The 20595-nt window shown below is 40.9% G+C and overlaps 1 protein-coding gene across 2 annotated transcripts in view; it reads left to right on the forward strand.

Annotated features, from left to right (window-relative positions):
* The window catches only part of NKD1 (NKD inhibitor of WNT signaling pathway 1), a 163097-nt gene that overhangs the window by 130680 nt on the left and 11822 nt on the right, over positions 1 to 20595 (forward strand). Inside the window, exons 5-7 of one of the 2 annotated variants that reach the window (XM_034788567.1) lie at positions 3752 to 3858; positions 6429 to 6524; positions 18841 to 18988. In XM_034788567.1, the coding sequence (XP_034644458.1) occupies positions 3752 to 3858; positions 6429 to 6524; positions 18841 to 18988 (351 nt within the window). The remainder of the gene's footprint in view (positions 1 to 3751; positions 3859 to 6428; positions 6525 to 18840; positions 18989 to 20595) is intronic. The other variant, XM_034788568.1, reaches the window with a different exon arrangement.

Consider the following 20595-nt stretch of genomic DNA (forward strand, 5'->3'; position numbering starts at 1 on the left):
AGAACAGGAGTACTTGTGGCACCTTAGAACTGCATCCGAAGAAGTGGGCTGTAGTCCACGAAAGCTTATGCTCTAATAAATTTGTTAGTCTCTAAGGTGCCACAAGTACTCCTGTTCTTCTTTTAACACTTCCTTATTTACTTTCTCTATATCACTCATGATTTTATAGACCTCTATCATATTCCCTTAGTCGCCTCTTTTCCAAGCTGAAAAGTCCCAGTCTTATTAATCTCTCTTCATACGGAAGCTGTTCTATATCCCTAATCATTTTTGTTGCCCTTTTCTGAACCTTTTCCAATTCCAATATATCTTTTTTGAGATGGGGCGACCACATCTGCATGGAGTATTCAAGATGTGGGCGTACCATGGATTTATATAGAGGCAATATGATATTTTCTGTCTTATTATCTATTCCTTTCTTGATGATTCCCAACATTCTGTTCACTTTTTTGACTGCTGCTGCACATTGAGTGGATGATTTCAGAGAACTATCCACAATGACTCCAAGATCTCCTTCTTGAGTGGTAACAGCTAATTTAGACCCCATCATTGTATATGTATACTTAGGATTATGTTTTCCAATGTGCATTACTTTGCATTTATCAACATTAAATTTCATCTGCCATTTTGTTGCCCAGTCACCCAGTTTTGTGAGATCCTTTTGTAGCTCTTTGCAGTCTGCCTGGGACTTAACTATCTTGAGGAGTTTTGTATCATCTGCAAATTTTGCCACCTCATTATTTACCCCTTTTTCCAGATCATTTATGAATGTGTTAAATAGGACCGGGCCCAGAACAGATCCCTGGAGGACACTACTGTTTACCTCTCTCCATTCTGAAAACTGATCATTTATTCCTAACCTTTGTTTCCTATCTTTTAACCAGTTACCAATCCATGAGAGAACCTTCCCTCTTATCCCATGACTGCTTATTTTGCTTAAGAGCCTTCTGGTGAGGGACCGTGTCAAAGGCTTTCTGAAAATCTAAATACACTATATCCACTGGATCTCCTTTGTCCGCATGCTTGTTGACCCCCTCAAAGAATTCTAGTAGATTGGTGAAGCATGATTTCCCTTTACAAAAACCATGCTGACTATTTTCCCAACACATTATGTTAATCTATGTGTCTGACAATTTTGTTCTTTACGATAATTTCAACCAATTTGCCCGGTACTGAAGTGAGGCTTACTGGCCGGTAGTTGCCAGGGTCATCTCTAGAGCCCTTTCTAAAAATTGGTGTCACATTAGCTGTCGTCCAGTCATTTGGTACATAAGCTGATTTAAATGATGGGATACAGATGATAGAATTCCTGCAATTTCACATTTGAGTTCCTTCAGAACTCTTGAGTGAATACCATCAGGTCCTGGGGACTTATTACTGTTTAGTTTATCAATTTGTTCCAAAATCTGCTCTAATGACACCTCTATTTGGGACAGTTCCTCAGATCTGTCACCCAAAAAGAATGGCTCAGGTTTGGGAATCTCCCTCAACAGTGATGAGTGATGCAAAGAATTCATTTAGTTTCTCCGCAATGTACATGTAAATATGCCCCCTTCATCCATCTCTGCTACCACTTGCAGGGGGAGCTCTTAAAGAGGCAACAACCTCTTTTTTTCCAGCTAGCGGGACAAGGATCCACTGCACCACAGTGGTGGTGAGCACATTATCCAGAATACAAAAAAAAAAAAAAAAAAAATACAATATCCTCTTAAATGCTTTTTCATGAAGTGACTGTATTTTCTCTAATGGGCTTAACTTGCTTAGTTGACATGACCACATATCCAGGGGTGGCTCTATGTATTTTGCTGCCCCAAGCACAGCAGTCAGGCGGCTTGCGGCGGTGCGCCTGCGGGAGGTCTGCTGGTCCCACGCCTTCGGCGTACCCGCCACCAAATTGCCGCTGAAGCCGCGGGACTGGCGGACCTCCCGCAGGCATGCCGCTGAAGGCAGCCTGACTGCCGCCCTCACGGCGACCGGCACGCCACCCCCCACAGCTTGCTGCCCCAGGCACGTGCTTGGTGTACTAATGCATGGAGCCGCCCCTGCAAATATCTGTCTCTGTCTGTCTCAGATATTTAGAGCGCGCCAATCATCAGCATAATCTAGGTGTCATGTGTGAGTATGTGTATAATAAATTTAGTGAGTGTATGTCTGTGTAGGTTGGCATTAATACAACATTAAAGCAAAAAAGTGAAATACTTGTCAGGAAATTCTAAAGGTTAAGGTTTCTACCTCATTGTTAACTTGTCTTCACTGTAAATCAGGTATATTTTATGGTATGCCATAAGTTTAAAAAAACAAAACACAGTATTCAAAACCAAATATAGCATTCAAATTTAATAAAGAAATGAGGATGAGAAGTTGCCACATGTGTGCAATGCGGGTGAGTTCATGTGTAGTAGAAACGTTAGCTTTGGGAGTATCTGAACTTTTAACTTTATGTTAAGGGTCATTCTATTTTTTCAATTAATTTTCCTGTTGTATTTTTTTAAAGAAAATGCCAAGAACAAAGTGAAAAACAGTTATAATGCTTTAAACAATAGCTTGGGTCTCCTCAAGTAGTTAATGTGATGAATCTCAGTAGTACTAAATACCTTTAGAGCCACCATAGTGCTACTGAGCTGTTCTAGCCAGTCCACCTTTAAATGGTTCTAAATTGAGGGAGGTCATTCCTACTCTGTCAAACTTGTCTTGTGTTGAGAGAATACATAACTGAGATGTTAGAACTTTAGGCATCCCTAAGTAAGGGATCTTAAATGGTCCAAGGGTAAATGTATTGGTTAAAACAGATTCCAGTGTGCAAGTGGAAGAATGCTAACTGTAAGAGGCATATTCTCACCTGCCTTTTGTTGCACAGGTGCAAACAAGACCATAGATATATAATATCTAATATTTGCACTTGCCATGAATTGTGGGCACAAAATTTCCGGCAAGATTATTTGCATGTCCAAAATTGCACCTGAGGCCAGTGCTAAATATTGGACCATAAATTTCATAACTTTAAAATATTGAACTGATTGTTTTCATCTGGAGCGTCACCCAGTGCGGTGCCAATTGCCTCTCAGTAGGTGCCTCAGACTTGAATGAGAAGCTTTTGTATTGCGTTTTCTTCCTCGGTGAGGACTCAGAAATATGCCAGCGTTAAAGCTTTTTACAAGTGCAAATAGTTCAGTCTGAACAATTGGGAAAAGTCTAATTTTTTTTTATGCATAAGTCAAAAAGCTGCTGAAACTTCTTGGAAAAAAATAATCTTGTGGCTTCAACCAGGCTTGGAAAATGTTATCCCAAGAAGAATTTAAGAAAGTACTTTTGAGCAGTTGAGGAGGGAGGTTGGAATAGAATGCAAAGCTCATTTCAACTTCAATTATATTGTTTGCTGGGGTGAATTCTATGTTTTTGCAAGTTGAACCTCCACTGTTTTGAAAAATGGTAGGCAAAAGTATGAAACTAGTTCATATTCATATTTCTAGCAGATTTGTATTCTCATAGTGCTCTGCTTGAACCTGATACAGAGTTTGTTGAAGAGGATCTGCAACAAGAGCTGCTGGTAGAGTGTCCATTGCTCATAGGTGTATATCAGATACAAGAGTAAATCAAGTATAATAGCATCTCTTCCATTCAAGTTTGCGGAAATCAGGTTTCACCCTAAATGTTATGAGACTTTTGAAACAAAGGAATCTGGTTTGATGTGATATAAGACTACTTTGACATTCCGTTATGAACTTTTTTCCTTAAATATACTTTTTTGCAGTGGCTTTGCCTCCAGAGAAGACAGATGGAGTTTGCAGTGGAGATGAAAAGAAAGCTGGGAAAGAAAGTGACACACGTACAAGTTCCAGGAAACAACTAAAATTTGAAGTAAGTCCCTCATTTTCGAATGTTGAAATATATTGATACAGATAAGTTAGATAAATAGCCTGTGGGACAAATACGGCCATCAGTTGTCTGTGCAATTCCCATTGATTGCATTGTACATCAGATTGATGTACATCAGAGAACAGGATTTGGCCTTGAGTCTCTATTTTCCTATTTGCCTGGCTATTGTTCCCTAAGGGGTGGTTAGCAAGTTTTGTTCTAATGTCAAATAAAGCCTAATGATGATGAGTTCTCCACCGGAGCTGGAGTATATGGTAAAGAGATTTTGACGTTGCTCTGTACTTGTGAGCTTTTCAAATATAACTTCATGTGCCACCCACTATGTTATCAAATCCTTATATTGGCTTTTGTAGACTATCATACTCAGTTCAATCTGCCTAGTGTAAAAGATATTTGTGAAAGGTGCCTTAGCCAGCAGTCTTTCATGTCTGGGCCTTCAGAATGAAATAACCTGGACCTACATTGGCAATTCATCTGATTAGATGGAGGGGGAATAAAGATCCTGAGGGGAATTCATCTGATGGCCTCTTTCCTTGTAGACTTATAAACATCATAAAACTGCCAGACATTGTGCATAGTTGGCAGGTTTTGCTTATAAAGAGAGAGATTTAATAAATATGAGCACTGAAACATGCTGTCATCTAGCTAGAGAGTTGTCTGTCTTTCTTGGCGAACAGGGAGGCACATTGGTACCGGCAGAACAGCATGAATTTCATCTCTCTGTACTTCAGCAGACGTGGCAAACTTCTGCCTTTCAGAGCTGTCAGTCTGTCATGTTAATGAGCTTTGCATTCATCAATTATTATGTAAAAGACCATCTCGCCATCTTGTAATGTTACTGGAACATTCATTTGCTTCTCTGGAAAAGGTTTGGTAGCCCCGTGCAAATTACTTTTTACTGTTTTAAGGTCGGCTTTTCCATGAGAAATGCAAGTATTCCTGTGATCTTAGTCACGTTGACAGATGTCTTTCTTTCTTTCTTTCTTTTGGCAGATTTTATACTCTACCTTGAGTAATGGACATTTCACACACGTGAAAGACATGGCAAATTACAGTTAACAGTGCCCTGATGCTTGAATGTTGGTGGACACCTGGTGCCAGTTTAGCTGGAATTCTACCATACCAGTAAAGACTATGTTTGTTCCCAAGTAGTTCTTGGCATGCCACAAAGGTTAGCACTTGGTACTGGGCTCCATGACTAATGCAGGGAAGATTGCCATGTTATTAACTAAGCAGGGCACATCCTCACATAAAGATCGTAGACAGTATGGGACAGGGAACTATTAATATGTGGCAAGAAACCAAGTATTGATAGTTTTCCCTTGTTCTCCGAATCAAAGCTTTCTAACCTTGTAAGCTAGGGGCTAGGAGAATGGTAAATCTTTCATTTTATGACCAGGTATAAAAGAATCAGAAATGCAAGTGTTGAGAGGAGAGGTCTAAATCTTAGGTGGATGTGATTTGGCTTTTAAAGGGGCTGGGAATGTTTGTGTAATATGAAACTGTGTTTCCACAGTAGAGTGTGGGGCACTTGGCAGCTTTCAGACGGGCTTGTTACAACAGAGAGAAGACTGCCTTTGAACTCAGCAGGGGATGGGGGTACTGTTAACTGCTGTAGGGAATTGGTTTCAAGTCAGCAGATCAACCAGGTATTTTGAGCTCTATCATGCTGAAGCTATTTGGAGCTGTTTATTTTACTTACATACAGTGGCTTTTATTTTAATTGTGCTGTAACTTTTCTGTTTGCCTTTTGTGACTTTGGTTGAATCGGATTGCACAGGTCTCGAGAGAAAGCAAGCGGCTTGCAACTAAGTGACTGGAGTAGGTCAAAGTGCGTCTTTTTTTCTTGGTGTGGTGTTGCTGGTTTTCTTTATATACATTGATTGTTGTAGGCTGTCTTCAAGTCACTCTCTCACTAGCAGGAGCACAATTTATGTTCTGTTGCCTGATCCTTACTTTGTCTGTGGTAAGGGATTCTTACCTCTCAGTTTCTAATCAAGTTCAATTTCTGTAACTTCGGTAGCATGAAGAGGTACCAACGTTGCCAAAGTTAATAATGTACATTAAGTATCTGTGTCAAGAGCAAGTTTTACCAATGGGGGTTAATACCATGCGTCCATTTTGTATTAATGGCCACTTCTGATTCAGTGGCATGATGCCTCATACTGTGGGTCTGTTTCTGCCATCTCTTTATTTTCTCCCTGAGTTACGTGGAGTTTTTCTTTCTGACTTTTGTTAGTGGGAAATCTTATATTCTGTTCTAAGAACTTCAGCAGGCAGCTTTCTCAGACTTCTGTATTTTGTACAAGTAAAAATAGAAAGTGTCTGTCTGTTTCCAAGAAGTTTAGCTCAAGGGTTTTAGAAAAGGAACCTTCATGTCATGAGACTCCAGTGCAGTGGACAGAAGCTTACAAGGAACAAATCCTAAATGCCTCTCCCCAGGAGAAAGGAAGGAATAAAGAGAACTGCTTCTTTTTTACAGAGAAACTGAGCCTCTTAGGCAAACACGCCTTTTGCTTTAGGTAATCAGTTGCTCTTTGCATGTTTCTTAGGAATTGCAATGTGATGTGTCTGTAGAGGAAGATAACAGGCAAGAATGGACCTTCACACTGTATGACTTTGATAACAACGGAAGAGTCACACGTGAGGTAAGCAAAGTATAGCTGCCCCTTTGTGTACAGCATTTGCTAAGAGAAGTGTTTTATAACAGGAACATTTTTTTCTCCTATGAAGTAAACATGTCCTGCCAACTTCAACAGCAGTTTCCATGGACCTTTCCCTCTCAGAAACAACCCCACCAATAGTTTACTGGTTTTGGAATTACAGTACCACCTTTTAGGCTGGTTGCTGTTTAGTGTCTGGGACTAGCCTTTAAAAGAAATAGTACTGGCATTTGAAGGGGGAAAGATCGGAAACAACTGAATCTCCAAACACATTGTCAAAACAAGTCCCTGCAAATCCCTGTTCAGTCTCCTGTCCCATTTTTCATAGTTCAGCTAACCAAATAGCAAGTTTGCTTTTGGAATTTTGTTCCCAATAGTACTGACTGTACCATTCTGTCCCTTTCATGAGCGTTGGGCAGAGAGCTGTGCTGCCATCTTTTTCAAATTATAGACTCTCCCTCATAAACCTTGTGACAGTTACTGCAGCACAGCAGTCAGTGGCTATCTGTAGAAGATGTATCCATACTAAGATTTTCAGGATGCATTCATGTTCCTAATAAATAAGGGAACCCATCACAGTATAAGAACATGGACAGAGTGCAGTCATTTTTTTCAAAATGTACTAACCAGAATGAATCCCACTTCATGGAAAGTGTTTTCTTCTTTGAGTGCTTCCTCATGTCAAGTGTGTGCACTGTGTGCACTATTGCTGGAGATTTTTCCCTTAGTGGTATCAGTTGGGCCAGCTCTAGCGCCCTCTGGAGCTGCATGCTTATGTGCCAGTATAAGGGGCACTGCCGGCCCCACACCTTCTCAGTTCCTTCTTACCGCCCGCTCTCTTCCAATCCCACCAACCCCAATGGGGCACCTATCAGCTCTGGCGTCTGGAAGCAGGAGGGAACAGGGTGCGTCGGGCACCTTCCTGGCACCATGTAGGGGCAAGCCCTACCTGATCCCAGTGTCCTGATCTCTGGCATGCCACTTGTCTCCAGCACCCTGCCACCATATGGAGGAAGAAGTGGGTACTGCTCCACACTGGGTGCCAAGAGAAGAATCATCTTCAGAGAATGTATTGGCATATCATCTCAGCAGATCCTTTTCCTCTCACCACGAGTGGTCCCATCACTCGGAAGTCACCAGATTCATCTTCCAAAAGTGGGGGCCTCCCCAGGTGGACTTGTTCGCCACCAGGCAGAACAGAAAATGTCATCATTTTTCTTAGCTGCGCGGGCCTGGCCCGAGCTCCCTCTCTTGATGCCTTCCTGATCTCATGGGCAGACCACCTACTGCCTTTCCCCCAACTGCCATGGTTCACAAGGTTCTTCTAAAAAATCGAACAGGACAAGGTAAGAGTTATCCTGATAGCACCAGCATGGCCACGCCAGCATTGGTTTGGCACACTCCTGGATCTCTCGGTGGCAGCCCCACTCTCGCTCCCACTCAATCTGGACCTGATTTCACAAGACTATGGCTAGTTACTTCACCCGAACCTCGCCTCCCTGCACCTAACTGCATGGATGCTGCATGGCTGAACAGGCCTGCTCAGAACAGGTTCAGCAGGTCTTGCTAGGTAGTAGAAAGCCTTCCACCAGGGCTATGTACTTGGCCAAGTGGAAACGTTTCACTTGTTGGGCTTCCGAACGTGATCTCTCTCCATCTCAATCTTCCCTTAAGTCTATCTTGGACTATTTGCTGCACCTAAAACAACAGGGCCTGGCCCTGTCATCTATTAAGGTGTATTTTGCAGCCATCTCAGCCTTCCAGCCCCCAGTGAATGGCAGATCAGTGTTCTCCCATGAAATAACGGTCCGGTTTCTCAAAGGGTTGGAAAGACTCTGTCCTCAGGTTCGCGAACAGACTTCCTCCCCCATGGGACTTAAACCTGGTCCTGTCGAAGCTCATGTGTCTCTCCCCTCCCCTCTTCCCCCTCCTCCGCCCCCCCCTCCATGAGCCATTAGCATTGTGCTCCCTGCTATTTATCTCCTGGAAGGTTGCCTTCTTGGTGGCGATCACCTTGGCCAGAAGGTGTGTGTGTATATATATATGTATATATATATATAATATATGTTCCACTCTATATGCATCCGAAGAAGTGGGCAGTAGCCCACGAAAGCTTATGCTCTAATAAATTTGTTAGTCTCTAAGGTGCCACAAGTACTCCTGTGCTTTTTTTGGTCAGAAGGGTCTCTGAGAACCTTACATGCATCAGAACCTTACATGGTGTTCTTCAAGGACAAGGCCCAACTGCGCCCCCATCTGGCCTTCCTGCCAAGAGCAGTGTCACAATTCCATAACAACCAAGTCACATTCCTACTTGTCTTCTTCCCAAAACCTCACAAGAACTCTGAGGAATGATGGCTTCATTCACTGGATGTTAAGTGGGCCCTGACCTTTTAATTTGAGAGAACTAAACCCTTCCGCAAATCCACGCAACTCCTTGTAGCAATAGCAGAAAGGATGAGAGGGCTACCTGTGTCAACCCAAAGGATCTCATCCTGGATAACCACCTGTATTCCGGCTTGCTACGATCAGGTGAACATCTTGCCTCCAGCCATCATAACTGCTCATTCCACAAGAGCCCAAGCTTCGACAGCAGCATTTCTTGTGGAGGTCCCAATCCAGAGCACCTGCAGAGCCGCGACCTGGTCTTCGTTGCATAACTTCATGTTCCACTACGCCATTACCCAGGCCCGAGACAACATCAGTTTTGGAAGAGCAGGGTTGCCATCAACACATCCATAAACTCCGAGCCCACCTCCTAGTGTACTGCTTGTGAGTCATCTAGCATGGAATGAGCAAGCACTCGAAGAAGGAAAAACAATTACTAACCTTCCGTAACTGTTGTTCTTCAAGATATGTTGCTCATGTACACTCCATGACCCACCCTACTACCGCTCCAGAGCGCACTTGAGCCAGCCCAACGGATACCACTAAGGGAAAAATGCTCCACAATGATGCATGAGGCAATTACACGCCTAGCACGGAATGGACATGAGCAACGCATCTCGAAGAATAGTAGTTACGGAAGGATAGTAACTTAGATTTTTACTTAGATTTAATGCATCACTGATTATTTGCAAAGTTTTGTTCACTGGCATCTGTGACTTTAAACGATCAGCTGCAGGCTTCATTCTCCTTTTGCTTTTAAGTCAATATCTTTAAAAATTAGCAAGACTTGAGTGAACAGGACTAGGAAAAATACTGAAAACTTGGAGGTAATAGACAAGAAATGGTGCTAGGAGTTGTCCACGAGACTGAAGTGGAATTTCTTTTTGTGTTCACAGTCAAACTGTCTGCCAAATGAGGTTATTGTGCAGGTTTTTGAGAAGAATATCTAAAAGGAGAACCATTACTAAGATTTATTATTGTATATTACGGCAGCACATAGTGTACTCAAATAAAATCTGGACCCCCGTGTGCTAGGCACCGTGAATACACATAGTAAGACACAGTCCCTGCCCCAAAGAACTTAATATCTAAATAGATATGAGAGAGAGAAGAAGTATTATTCCTATTTTACAGATGGGGAGCAGAGGTACAGAGCAATTAAGTCACTTGCCCAAAAACATGCAAGAAATCTGAGGTAGAGGTGGGAATTGAACCCAGATCACCTGAGTCCCAGTCCTGTGCCTTAACCACAAATGGAAGAATACTCAGGGATGTCCCTTATACCCATGGCTGGAATTCCCATTAATGTCATCAGGAGTTCCATGTGCTGAATATGCATACAATAATTATCTGTGATTTTTGTGGTACACCAGAGAGCTTAATTTGACTGTACTTAGAGAATGTTTTGCAGCCAAATTCTAACTCTGCCTACAAGAACAGACAGCATATTAACTGAAACCAAATCTGTGCAGGGATTGAGGTCTGGAGTTTCCTATATTTAGTCCTGAATCTGTGCCACATATTTGTCTTTTAGCCCAAGGGACCAAGTAAACTGATAATTTGCAGTTCTTCACATATGACCATGGCTAGAAACCAAGACTGTATACCAATGGAAAGCTTTCCAACTGTTTACAACACTTGTTTTTGGCCCAGTAGGTTGCAAGATTCTGAATCTTAACATTGTCATTTGGATTATCCATCTTACTTGTTGTATGATTTTAATGGTGGTCACTCTTACATAAAGAACTCGAGATAGAGACCCCGGAAAGCTACGAATTCCAGTTTTCAAATGGCCTACAACTGCTCATTCTAGTGGGTCTTGAGATAGGGCTGTCACAATAATGGGCTTGATCCCGCGGTCTGGTGAGCATCCTGCCCCTGATCCTGCAACGCATTTAGCATGTGCTTAACTTTGAGCATGTGAATAGACCCGTTAAAGACAAAGGACGCATGCTTAAAGTTTAAGCATATGCTTAGTGCCTTGCCGGATCGATGACAGGATGGTCAGAGCATTGCAGGATCAAGCCCAATGTGAGGAAGATTGTTGCCTTCTAACAATGCTTGTTTGGCAGATCAGTGCAAATACTTTCCGGACCAGTAAACTTTTCCAAACAGTGGTCCAGAACCAATGATCAAACTAATATCACCACTCCCAACCCCCATTTGCTGTGAAGTTTTAATTGGAGCGATCCTGGATTTGTTGTTGATTTTAATAGTAGGATAACATTTTATTTCATTCTGGAAAAGAAATTCAGAATGTAATCTATTGTGTCCAGGTGTTTGGGCCCACCATCTTAGAGTATCTGACTATCTATGAAACATCTCAGTTTAGTTGGCAAGCTATCTACGTTGTTGTTTTGTAAAATGAACTTTATACAATCAGTGTTGCATACTTAATCTGAACACAATTCAGAAGGCCCAGGGACAAGATTGTGAAAAGAGATTTAGTGATTTTGATAGCCACATATCAGAGGGGTTGCCGTGTTAGTCTGAATCTGTAAAAAGCAACAGAGGGTCCTGTGGCACCTTTAAGACTAACAGAAGTATTGGGAGCATAAGCTTTCGTGGGTAAGAGCCTCACTTCTTCAGATGCAATCCGAAGAAGTGGGCTGTAGTCCACGAAAGCTCATGCTCTAATAAATTTGTTAGTCTCTAAGGTGCCACAAGTACTCCTGTTCTTTTTGCGGATACAGACTAACACGTCTGCTACTCTGAAACTGGACCCTCTGTTGCTTTTTTTGATAGCCACAGTTTTTCAGTGCCCAACTGAGATGCTTTTAAAGGGCCCCTGATATTCAATGTGTAGGGATTCAGCAACCTTTACATCTCTTTCAGATGTCTCAAACTGGGCATGCGGAATCGGTAATTGCTTTTGGAAATCTTGGCCCTTATGTCCAGAGTGTTTCTAAATGATATATACAGTGTGAAAATGAATTCAGTGAAAGTCATTGAGATGGAGTGCAACTTTTGTTAATGGGCTAAACATCTTTTGCATTAAAATGACTGTATTCATTTTGAAAATTCTAAACAGGATGGGGATTTGGGAACTAGATAAAATTTCCCCAGGGTTTTTCACAAAGACAGATCTTCATGAGAGTGTTCAAATTCCATCTTAGCAGGATTTCCTCTGGATCTTAATATCTTCTGAACTTAATATGGCTTTGATTTTCCTCTTGAGACTGTTATGGTTTGTTGCTTGGTCTTTACAATTAGAAGTTCAGATCTAGTCGTGCTTCTTTGATTTGTTATCACCATGTATTTTGGAGCATAATTATTGGGATGGCAAATTATAAAATTAGCATTCAATATCTGTACTTATAATATTGTTCTTAATGTTCTGGCAGAAGAGCATTTTATAGTCCTTTTGGTGTGTGGGGAGATAACTTTCTCTCTAATGTGGATATTATAAAACTTAACTAATAATGTTTCCCTTCATTCCATAGGCCATTAAGAGTCCAATTCATTATGTACTGTAGGCTTTTTGAGAACTGACAGCTGCACTATAATTATCTTCACATGGATATTTGTAATTGGACTTGAAACTTGATAATTGAACTAATGTGTTGTGATCCATGAGGTTTTATGTTGAGCTCTGAATATAATTGTACTTCTGAAATGCCAACCCCTTTTTTCTGCTATCTGCTATGTCTCATGAAGGTTGGTTTTGTCAGAGGATGGTTACACAATTCTAAACATTCAAGAAAGTCAGTTATCAGGAGTAAAAAATGGGTTTTTTAGGTGGAATGCTGGGTGATTACCAAATGATGTTCTTTCAAATCCCAAATATAAGCATTTCAAAAATGATAAATGAATATAAAAAATTGATCTTGCAGTAAAGAAACCTACCTATCTGTAATGCTGGCAAATCCAGACTACAAACAAACTTCTAAATAAGACATTTGTACTTTTCTCTGTGAGACGGAAAGGGAAAGAATCGATACAAGTGTTTCTCTTCATCTATTTTTAACACTTAAGTGTTCCTTGACTATTACTTTAAATACCCAATTTTCTCTCACATTCCCTACTTTTTTTTTTTTTTTTTGGCTATCTTTCCACATATTCCTCTTGTCAGGAGGGTGAAGGGTTGTTAAATATTTCTGCATTCAAGACTCAGCCCCACACTTGTGCTCATTAGTAGCGCTCAAATCTGACATGGAAAAATGACAGAAGGTGGCACGTGGCCTCTGGGGGGTTATGTTTTTGAATTAGTCCTTAACCTTGATCTTGTAGCTTGCTGGTTTTTTGCTACATTTGTCACCATTTTGCTACCATTGGTGCAACTCCAGCTGTGGGAGCAACTCCAGCAGAGGGAGGAGGAGATGAGTTCTAATGTAGATAAGGTACTGTTGCTTTTACCAGCCTTTTTAGAGCAAATCTATATAAAAAAAAAAGCGGGTGGCACCTTGTCTACACTAGAGCTCCCACCATTGCTACCATGGCTGGATTTGCACCAATGGGAAATTTTAAGAAAAAGCTCACCGTAGACAAGGTCCTAATGTTTGATAACTCCTTCAGAAGACCCAGACACACATCCCCTCGTCCATGTCTTTCACAGCTATGTTTTAATAGTCACTTATGAAATTGGATGGCTGTTCTGGTTCAGGGTCAAACAGATTGTTTACCTTTTACTTTCTCTTCCCCAGGGCACCCCTGTATTTAATTAATTTGGAGGGGAAAATACTCCTAGTCTGGTATCCAGAATCTCTGGTTACTTACTAGACCTAAGGCAGACAAGCAGATCTGAGACCTGGAAATACCAGGAAGTACTGTCCCTCTCAGTTTGTGCCAATTAGCATTCCTTAGAAACAAAAGATTAGTACCCTGAACGAGGACTTCTTCAATCAAAATGTGCTCTGAATGGAATGAATGCATAATATTTGAATGTCAGTTTCTGTTGCTTTTGTTTACTAAACACATTAGACTTTCTTAAGATACTGGCTGGTAGTAGTTGAGAACATTATCAGCGAGTCATTAATTGTGTGTGAGAAATGTTTGACGGCACCATATATGATAGAGCTATATTAACTATACACTTTGTAATAATTCCAAAGCAAACACTTTCTGAAAATCCTGTTAACCATTACTCTTGTAAACATACTTTTGTAATCAAGCTGCCTTGTCCATAAAATATAATGAGGTGAAAAATACACAGCAGTTAATACGTTCTCACCTTGGAAACCCAGCTGTAGTGAGACACAAACGTATTCTGGGTATGGTATATACCAACTCTTAAAACAGTTTAAAAAAGCATTCATTTTTCTCTTATAAGAAGGAATTTTACAGCCTAATTTTTCTTACCTCATAGTAGCAATCTCAGTACGTAATTTCAATAGGTATCTCAACACGTAAACTGAAAGCCATCTGAAAATAATTTATGTTGACACAGCCCCACCTCCAAATTCTTTATCTTTGCTAGCATAATGAAAGCTGGTTGAAAAATGAGGAAACAACTTTGTGAAAAATGTTCACGCTTTTTTCTTTTCATAGCAGTCAAAATGAACTGGGTTTTTTTGTGAATTTTTACACCATATTTTTTAATGAAAATTAATATAATTGTTTTCATATTTGGAAACCATTTCAGTAAGTATTTTGGTAAAAAAATGTACAATTTTGCAAAAGTGAACATTTTTTATAATGGCAATTTTTCACAAAACGCTTGTTTTATTGGGGGCATGGGGAAATGCCATTTTTGGATAGAAAAACTTTTCATGCAAAAAACTTTGACCAGCTCAAGGGATATTATTTTCCCTGCCTCAGGCAGTTTCTAAAATTGTGGTTTGTATGGCAGGGAATTCAATTTTTTTTTGGTAATTGGACCTGCAGAGTTCTATGGGGCTGTGAGGTTTCTTGAGCATTTTTGATTGTGTGCCAGAAGAGGGAAGATGTTAACTGGTTGTACCATACTATTATCCTTGGTTCTTGACAAGTTTCTTCAGGAGGGGACAATTTCACTGTGCGTGGAATGTAAAGCTGTATCAACATCTGTAGATAGCTATTCAAGGGATTTAAAGTCCGATAACAATCAGCAGAACAGGCTGCACGAGTGAGCATAAATTGCCCGGTTATCATGGCATTTACATGAAGATGAAAATTCTCCTTGGAGAAAAATGTAAGGCATGTTTGGAAGACCTGTACAGGCTTTGTAACATATATCGTGATGGGCCTAGTGCCAATAATTTGGGAGAGAAGTGAGCCCCACAATAGCTACCCTAGAGACAGGGCCGTGCGGAAACGGCTTCAGTCATAGTTCAAGGCTGATGTCCTGCTGACAACTCATTCTGAGTCTTCAGTCCCACAAGGTCACCTCAGGAATTTGAGTGATTCTGAGGATCTCCTTTTTGTGAAGGAGGTACTATCAAGCAGTCAGGAGGCAGAGAGGTCTGTTTGCTAGAGGCAGCTCAACCAGAAACTTGCCAGGGCAATAAAGTCGGTGGTTGAGTGGGCTGGTTTGCCCATAGGAGAGCTGTCAATGTACAAGAATTACAAGACCCCAAATAAGGAGCATGAGTAAATGAATCCCTTAATAAAAATGTTGGTGGTGATATCTAAGAGACCGGGGTTAAGAGTGCAAGGAAGTGGATTAGGTTACATAAGGGTACTTCTAATCTTGATTGACTGGTTCATGCCCGTCTAAAGGGTGTTTTCATTGAGTTCCCGATTGCAAAGAAGTTCTTATCCTCATGGAGGGAATTAGATATTGAAACTTGGGGAACTTGACAAAATACTAAAGGCAGCAACACAATAGAAAAGCACAATTTTAATGGAACTGTTGTGCAGTAAGTTAAAATGCCTGGTGGCTGGATAGACTGAAGTAATTTGGGATAATTCAAACCCGTTTGGTTAAGAGTTGCAAAATTTTCTGACCTGATATGGGTGCAGATATATTGCTGGCTCAGAGAGTACATGTTGTGCCTGTATTACAGCTGGCCTGCCTTGACAAGGCCTGGAAGTACTTCCTAAAATGTTGAGCAAGGGGTTTGATGGGAAAGACCAAGACAGTGGAAGAGGAAAAATAGGGACCACATTTCGGTCGTGTGGGGGTTAGGCAGCCCTCACCAACAGAAAAAAAAACCATCATTTAAAAAGCCAATGGAAGTACAGAACTTCTGACTTTGCATGTTCCAGAGTAAAATGAGAGGGGTTAACAAGCAAATGGTACAAGCATATAGGATATTGGAACAAAAAAGGGGGATTAGGTTGTTGGGGACAAATGTGTGAGTGTTCATCAAATTAAAATTCGCAGTACATGAAAAGTTACCTGTGCTGGTTATCCGGATCCAAGGAAGGGAGAACGTAGTGGCAGAATACTTGTTGGGGAATGAAACAATAAGGTCTCTGTTCAGCAAAACACTTAAATATGTGCTTAAATCCCGTTAAAATTAAGGATGTACTTAAGAACTTTGTTAAATAGAGATGGCTTGGTCAATCAGGATCTGTGTGCATAGTATGAGGCCTTCCAGAAGTTAGTTTAGGAAGGGGGTATTCCAGTGATGGCTGTCTTGTTTTTGTTTTGTCAGCTGAAATAAAAACTTCAGCCTGTGAAGCCTTCTGTCAGATGCTGCTCTTTCTGTTAAGAGACTTTCTAGTAGGTTTGGGTAAGTTTCAAGACATGATGAAAATGTGAGAGGAGAGGGTGGGTGAGATTATCAGTCAGTCATTCCCTGATGCAGGCTTTCAGGCATCGGTTCTTGTCAAAAGGATGGAAACAAGCCACCAACACAGCTTATAACAATGCTTATACCTTTGGGGAGGAAATACAAGAGAGATTTCTGTGGAAGGAATGGACAAGCTACCAAATTCCGCTCTATTTCTACCAATATAAGGGCTTGATCCTAAGCGTTGAAGTCAGTGGGAGCAGGAGCAGACCCTAAATCTGGAGTAATTCCACTGACTTTTGTAAAGTTACAGAGGTGGTAAATCAGGGCAGAATTTGGATCTTCTACATTAGACCTTTCAGGCTAGAAGAGGTAGAGCCTCAGCTACTGTAAATCATTTCCCTTAACCATAGTTTCAAAGCTTCCCTGCATGCGACACTGAAAGGAATATGTCTGTTAACTGCAAAATATTCAGAGTGTACAGGAGATTAGTATTTGACTGTCTCTTTTAACGCTGGCTAGATAAAGAGGCATATATACTACATCAGGTTAAACTGATGTGTCTGCTAGCGCTCACCTGGGCGTGCTTTGAGGCTACATTTCTAAGGGTTTGAACCCTAAGTGAATCCTATAGGATTTAAGATTTTATTGAATGCAAGAACTAAGTCTCCATCTTCTTCAGAACCAGTTTTGTTATATTTAACAAAGGCGCCTGGAAAAGGCGTAGTTCTGGGATAGGTCTAGGGTTAGAGAGACTGGTAGATAATTTATTAGATGTGTATTCAGTGGGACCTTTAAAGCCTGCTGGGCTTGATACACTTTGATCCTAGAATGGTGTCCATGACAGGACTGGCTGGTACTGATATAAATAAATAATAAATGTGGGTTAGTTCACTCAGAGAATTGTCTCCATCTCAAGTAATGAGCAAAGTAGTAGATCTCTTACTCAGCATGGCAATAGCTAGGTAGTATGGAGTAAGGACATTTGTGTAATGTTAATGAAGGCTGACTGGTTTGGATAAATATGAGCTGAGTTGCAACACCAAATGCAAAAGGGGCTATGTTCCACCCAGACATCAAGTAAGAAGAATGGGGATTCACTAGTTGTCCTGCATGAGACAAATGGATGATTTGAATTTGGTAGTGCTGCTTCTGATCGGCCTCTGTTCAGTAAAGCAGTTAAGCATGTGCTTAAGTCCTGTTTACGTCAATGGCACTTACTGTAAAGCACATACGTACGTGTTTTGCTGAATACGGATGGACTTAATCTCCTACTTAAATGCTTGCTTGAACTGGAGCTATGGAGAGGAATTCTGAATTGCCGCTACCCTTGCAATTTCTAACGCTGCCTTAGTTGAATTATGAACCATAGTTTTTTATCCCACCTATTATGAGACCTGCGTAATGGTGATGGTAACCTAAAGAGAGCAATATATTCAGATAGGCCTGAATCTGAACACCAGATCTCAGCTATTCTGAACTTTGGGTAAGTTCAGATCCAATTCTAAATGTTGTGACGCAGGCCTGTCTCTGTAGTGGGTTGACCAAAAACACCCTCATTGTTTTGAGAAATGTAGATCAATCTGATTCTAGATCTCTAAAACTCACCAATAATGTGTTCTATGGAATCTCTAGATATCTCTGCCCTCTAGATATCCAAAGGGAATCACAGGAAGCAACCATCGTCCTGAGGCCAGAATTGGTTATCTATCATGTGCTGTGGAAATTGGGATATGGGTCTGCTTTATTGAAAAAAAAATAAAGAAATACTTGTTTGGGTCATGCAAACTCTGTTTTCCATTGCTATATAAATAATATTTTATACCTTAGCTGTATTTATGACAATAGAGAGAAACTGGTAGGGAAAACTGCTAGTTAAACAGCTTGTGGTGTGTGTTTGGAAAATGTGAATACACTATGTGTTTTTTCTTAGGGTGTTTTGGTCTATTCTGTCCCATTTCGTAACATGTATGCCATTTGAATGTAAGGAATATGGAAGAAAAGGGTCATAAACTTGAAACACTTCTTTTATAGCTTTCACTTGATGTCCTGAGATGAGATGTATTTATCTGTAAATCCAGCAGGGAAACGTGGCTAAGGATATGTCCATTTGAGAAACAGAAGACTTGATTCAATGAAGCTCGGTACTTCTTCAAGGCGCTGAGCACCCTTAACTCCCTTTAGAATTCAGTGAGATTTGAGGGTGCCTTGACACCTGATTGGTCCAGAATGGTTACATTCGTCAGTACCAAAGGAATTGGTTCTTTACCTGTTTTTACAATATTATTTTTCTGGTTGTGTTTCAATCCCAATTGTAGGACATTACAAGCTTGCTTCATACCATCTATGAGGTAGTTGATGCATCAGTAAACCACTCCCCTAGTTCCAGTAAAACTCTGCGAGTGAAGCTTACTGTGGCACCTGATGGAAGTCAGAAGAAAAAGAGTATCTTACTAAACCCTGCTGGTAAGCACGTGCCATATGCCCTATGAAATATTGCCAAAATGTTTCCCCTCAAAGATTTCAGTTCACATTTCCTAGTAGAAAAAACAGTTATAGGGACACTTGAATCAGAACAACTGATTCTGGGCATGTTGTAATTTCTAACTGCCCATTGGAGGCCTCAGCTATGGATGTTCTAACTTAGGAGTCTGTGTTTGAAATTCATTGTTTCATTTGGTTTGATTATTTCTGATTCACAGTAGTTACAGACTACAAGTTACATGAAGGTTTTGTCTACACTAGAAAGTTGTACCACTTTAACTATACCAATATAGTTAAAGTGGAACAATCCTCGTAGTGTGGACACAGTTTATCGGTATACAGGTGCTTTATACCAATATATCTATTCCTGTATGGGAAGAGGAATAACTATACCAGTATAAAGCAGCTTTATATCAGAATAATTGCATCCTCACTATACTTTGGCTGATATAAATATGTTGGTTTTTAAAAAATCAAACCCCAACCAAAATAGTTATACTTGCACAGCTTTCAAGGCTAGGTCTACACTACCGGGGGGGGGGGGGGGGGAGGGAGGTCAACCTAAGATACGCAACTTCAGCTACGTGAATAGCGTAGCTGAACTTGCGTATTTTAGGTTGACTTACCTGGGTGTGAGGACGGCGGCGAGTCGGCCGCTGCCGCTCACCCATCAACTCCGCTTCCGCCTCTTGCCGCAGTGGATTTCTGGAGTTGATGGCAGAGCCATCGGGGATCGATTTTATCATGTCTACACTAGACGTGATAAATCGATCCCCGATAGATCGATCGCTACCCATCGATCGGGCGAGAAGTGAAGACGTGCCCCAAGTTTAGTCCAGGCCTTAGGAAGCCAACTGGAGAAAAGAGAGAACGACATCACTGCACCTTTAATGCATGCTATCCAATATGTAGAATCTGTTTAGCCCTTGCAGTTAATCAATAAATACTTGCTAATGATACAGTTGTGGCTGATGTATATTGATCAGTTTAAGTACAAATATTGGACAAATACTGTCATCAGATGCACAAGGGTGACTCTCTTAGCCCTCTGAGGGCAATAGATTCTGCCTATAATGTGTTACTCGAACAGTCTTGCACATTAAAGAATTACCAGGGCTTGCCAACACAAAAGTTGCACTGTTTTAACTATGCCAGCGTAGTGCAGTGGCAGTTATACCAGGATAAAGATACTTCTACCAGTATAGCTATTCACATACAGGAAGGGGAATAAGCTATATCAGTATAAGACACCTTTCTAGTAGTATAACTTCTCCATGCTAGGGGCTGTATCAATATAACCACACTCTTCACCAAAACAGTTATATCAGTGCAAAAACTTTGGGTACACTAGGCCCCAGAGTATGATCTTGATTTGAACTAATAAAGTAAAATTTTCAAAAGCACCTTAAGTGACTGAGGAGTCTAAATCCCATTGACTTTCAGTGGGACTGTAGGTACTTTTGAAAATGTTCCCCAAGGAACCTAAGTGATTTGGGCACCCAGCTCCCATTGAAAATGGATAGGACTTAAGCTCCTAAGTCATTTTGTCATATTTGAAGGTTTTACCCATAATGAGGTATTATGGATTG

This window comes from Trachemys scripta, chromosome 13, assembly GCF_013100865.1.
Source record: "Trachemys scripta elegans isolate TJP31775 chromosome 13, CAS_Tse_1.0, whole genome shotgun sequence".
NCBI lineage: Eukaryota > Metazoa > Chordata > Testudines > Emydidae > Trachemys > Trachemys scripta.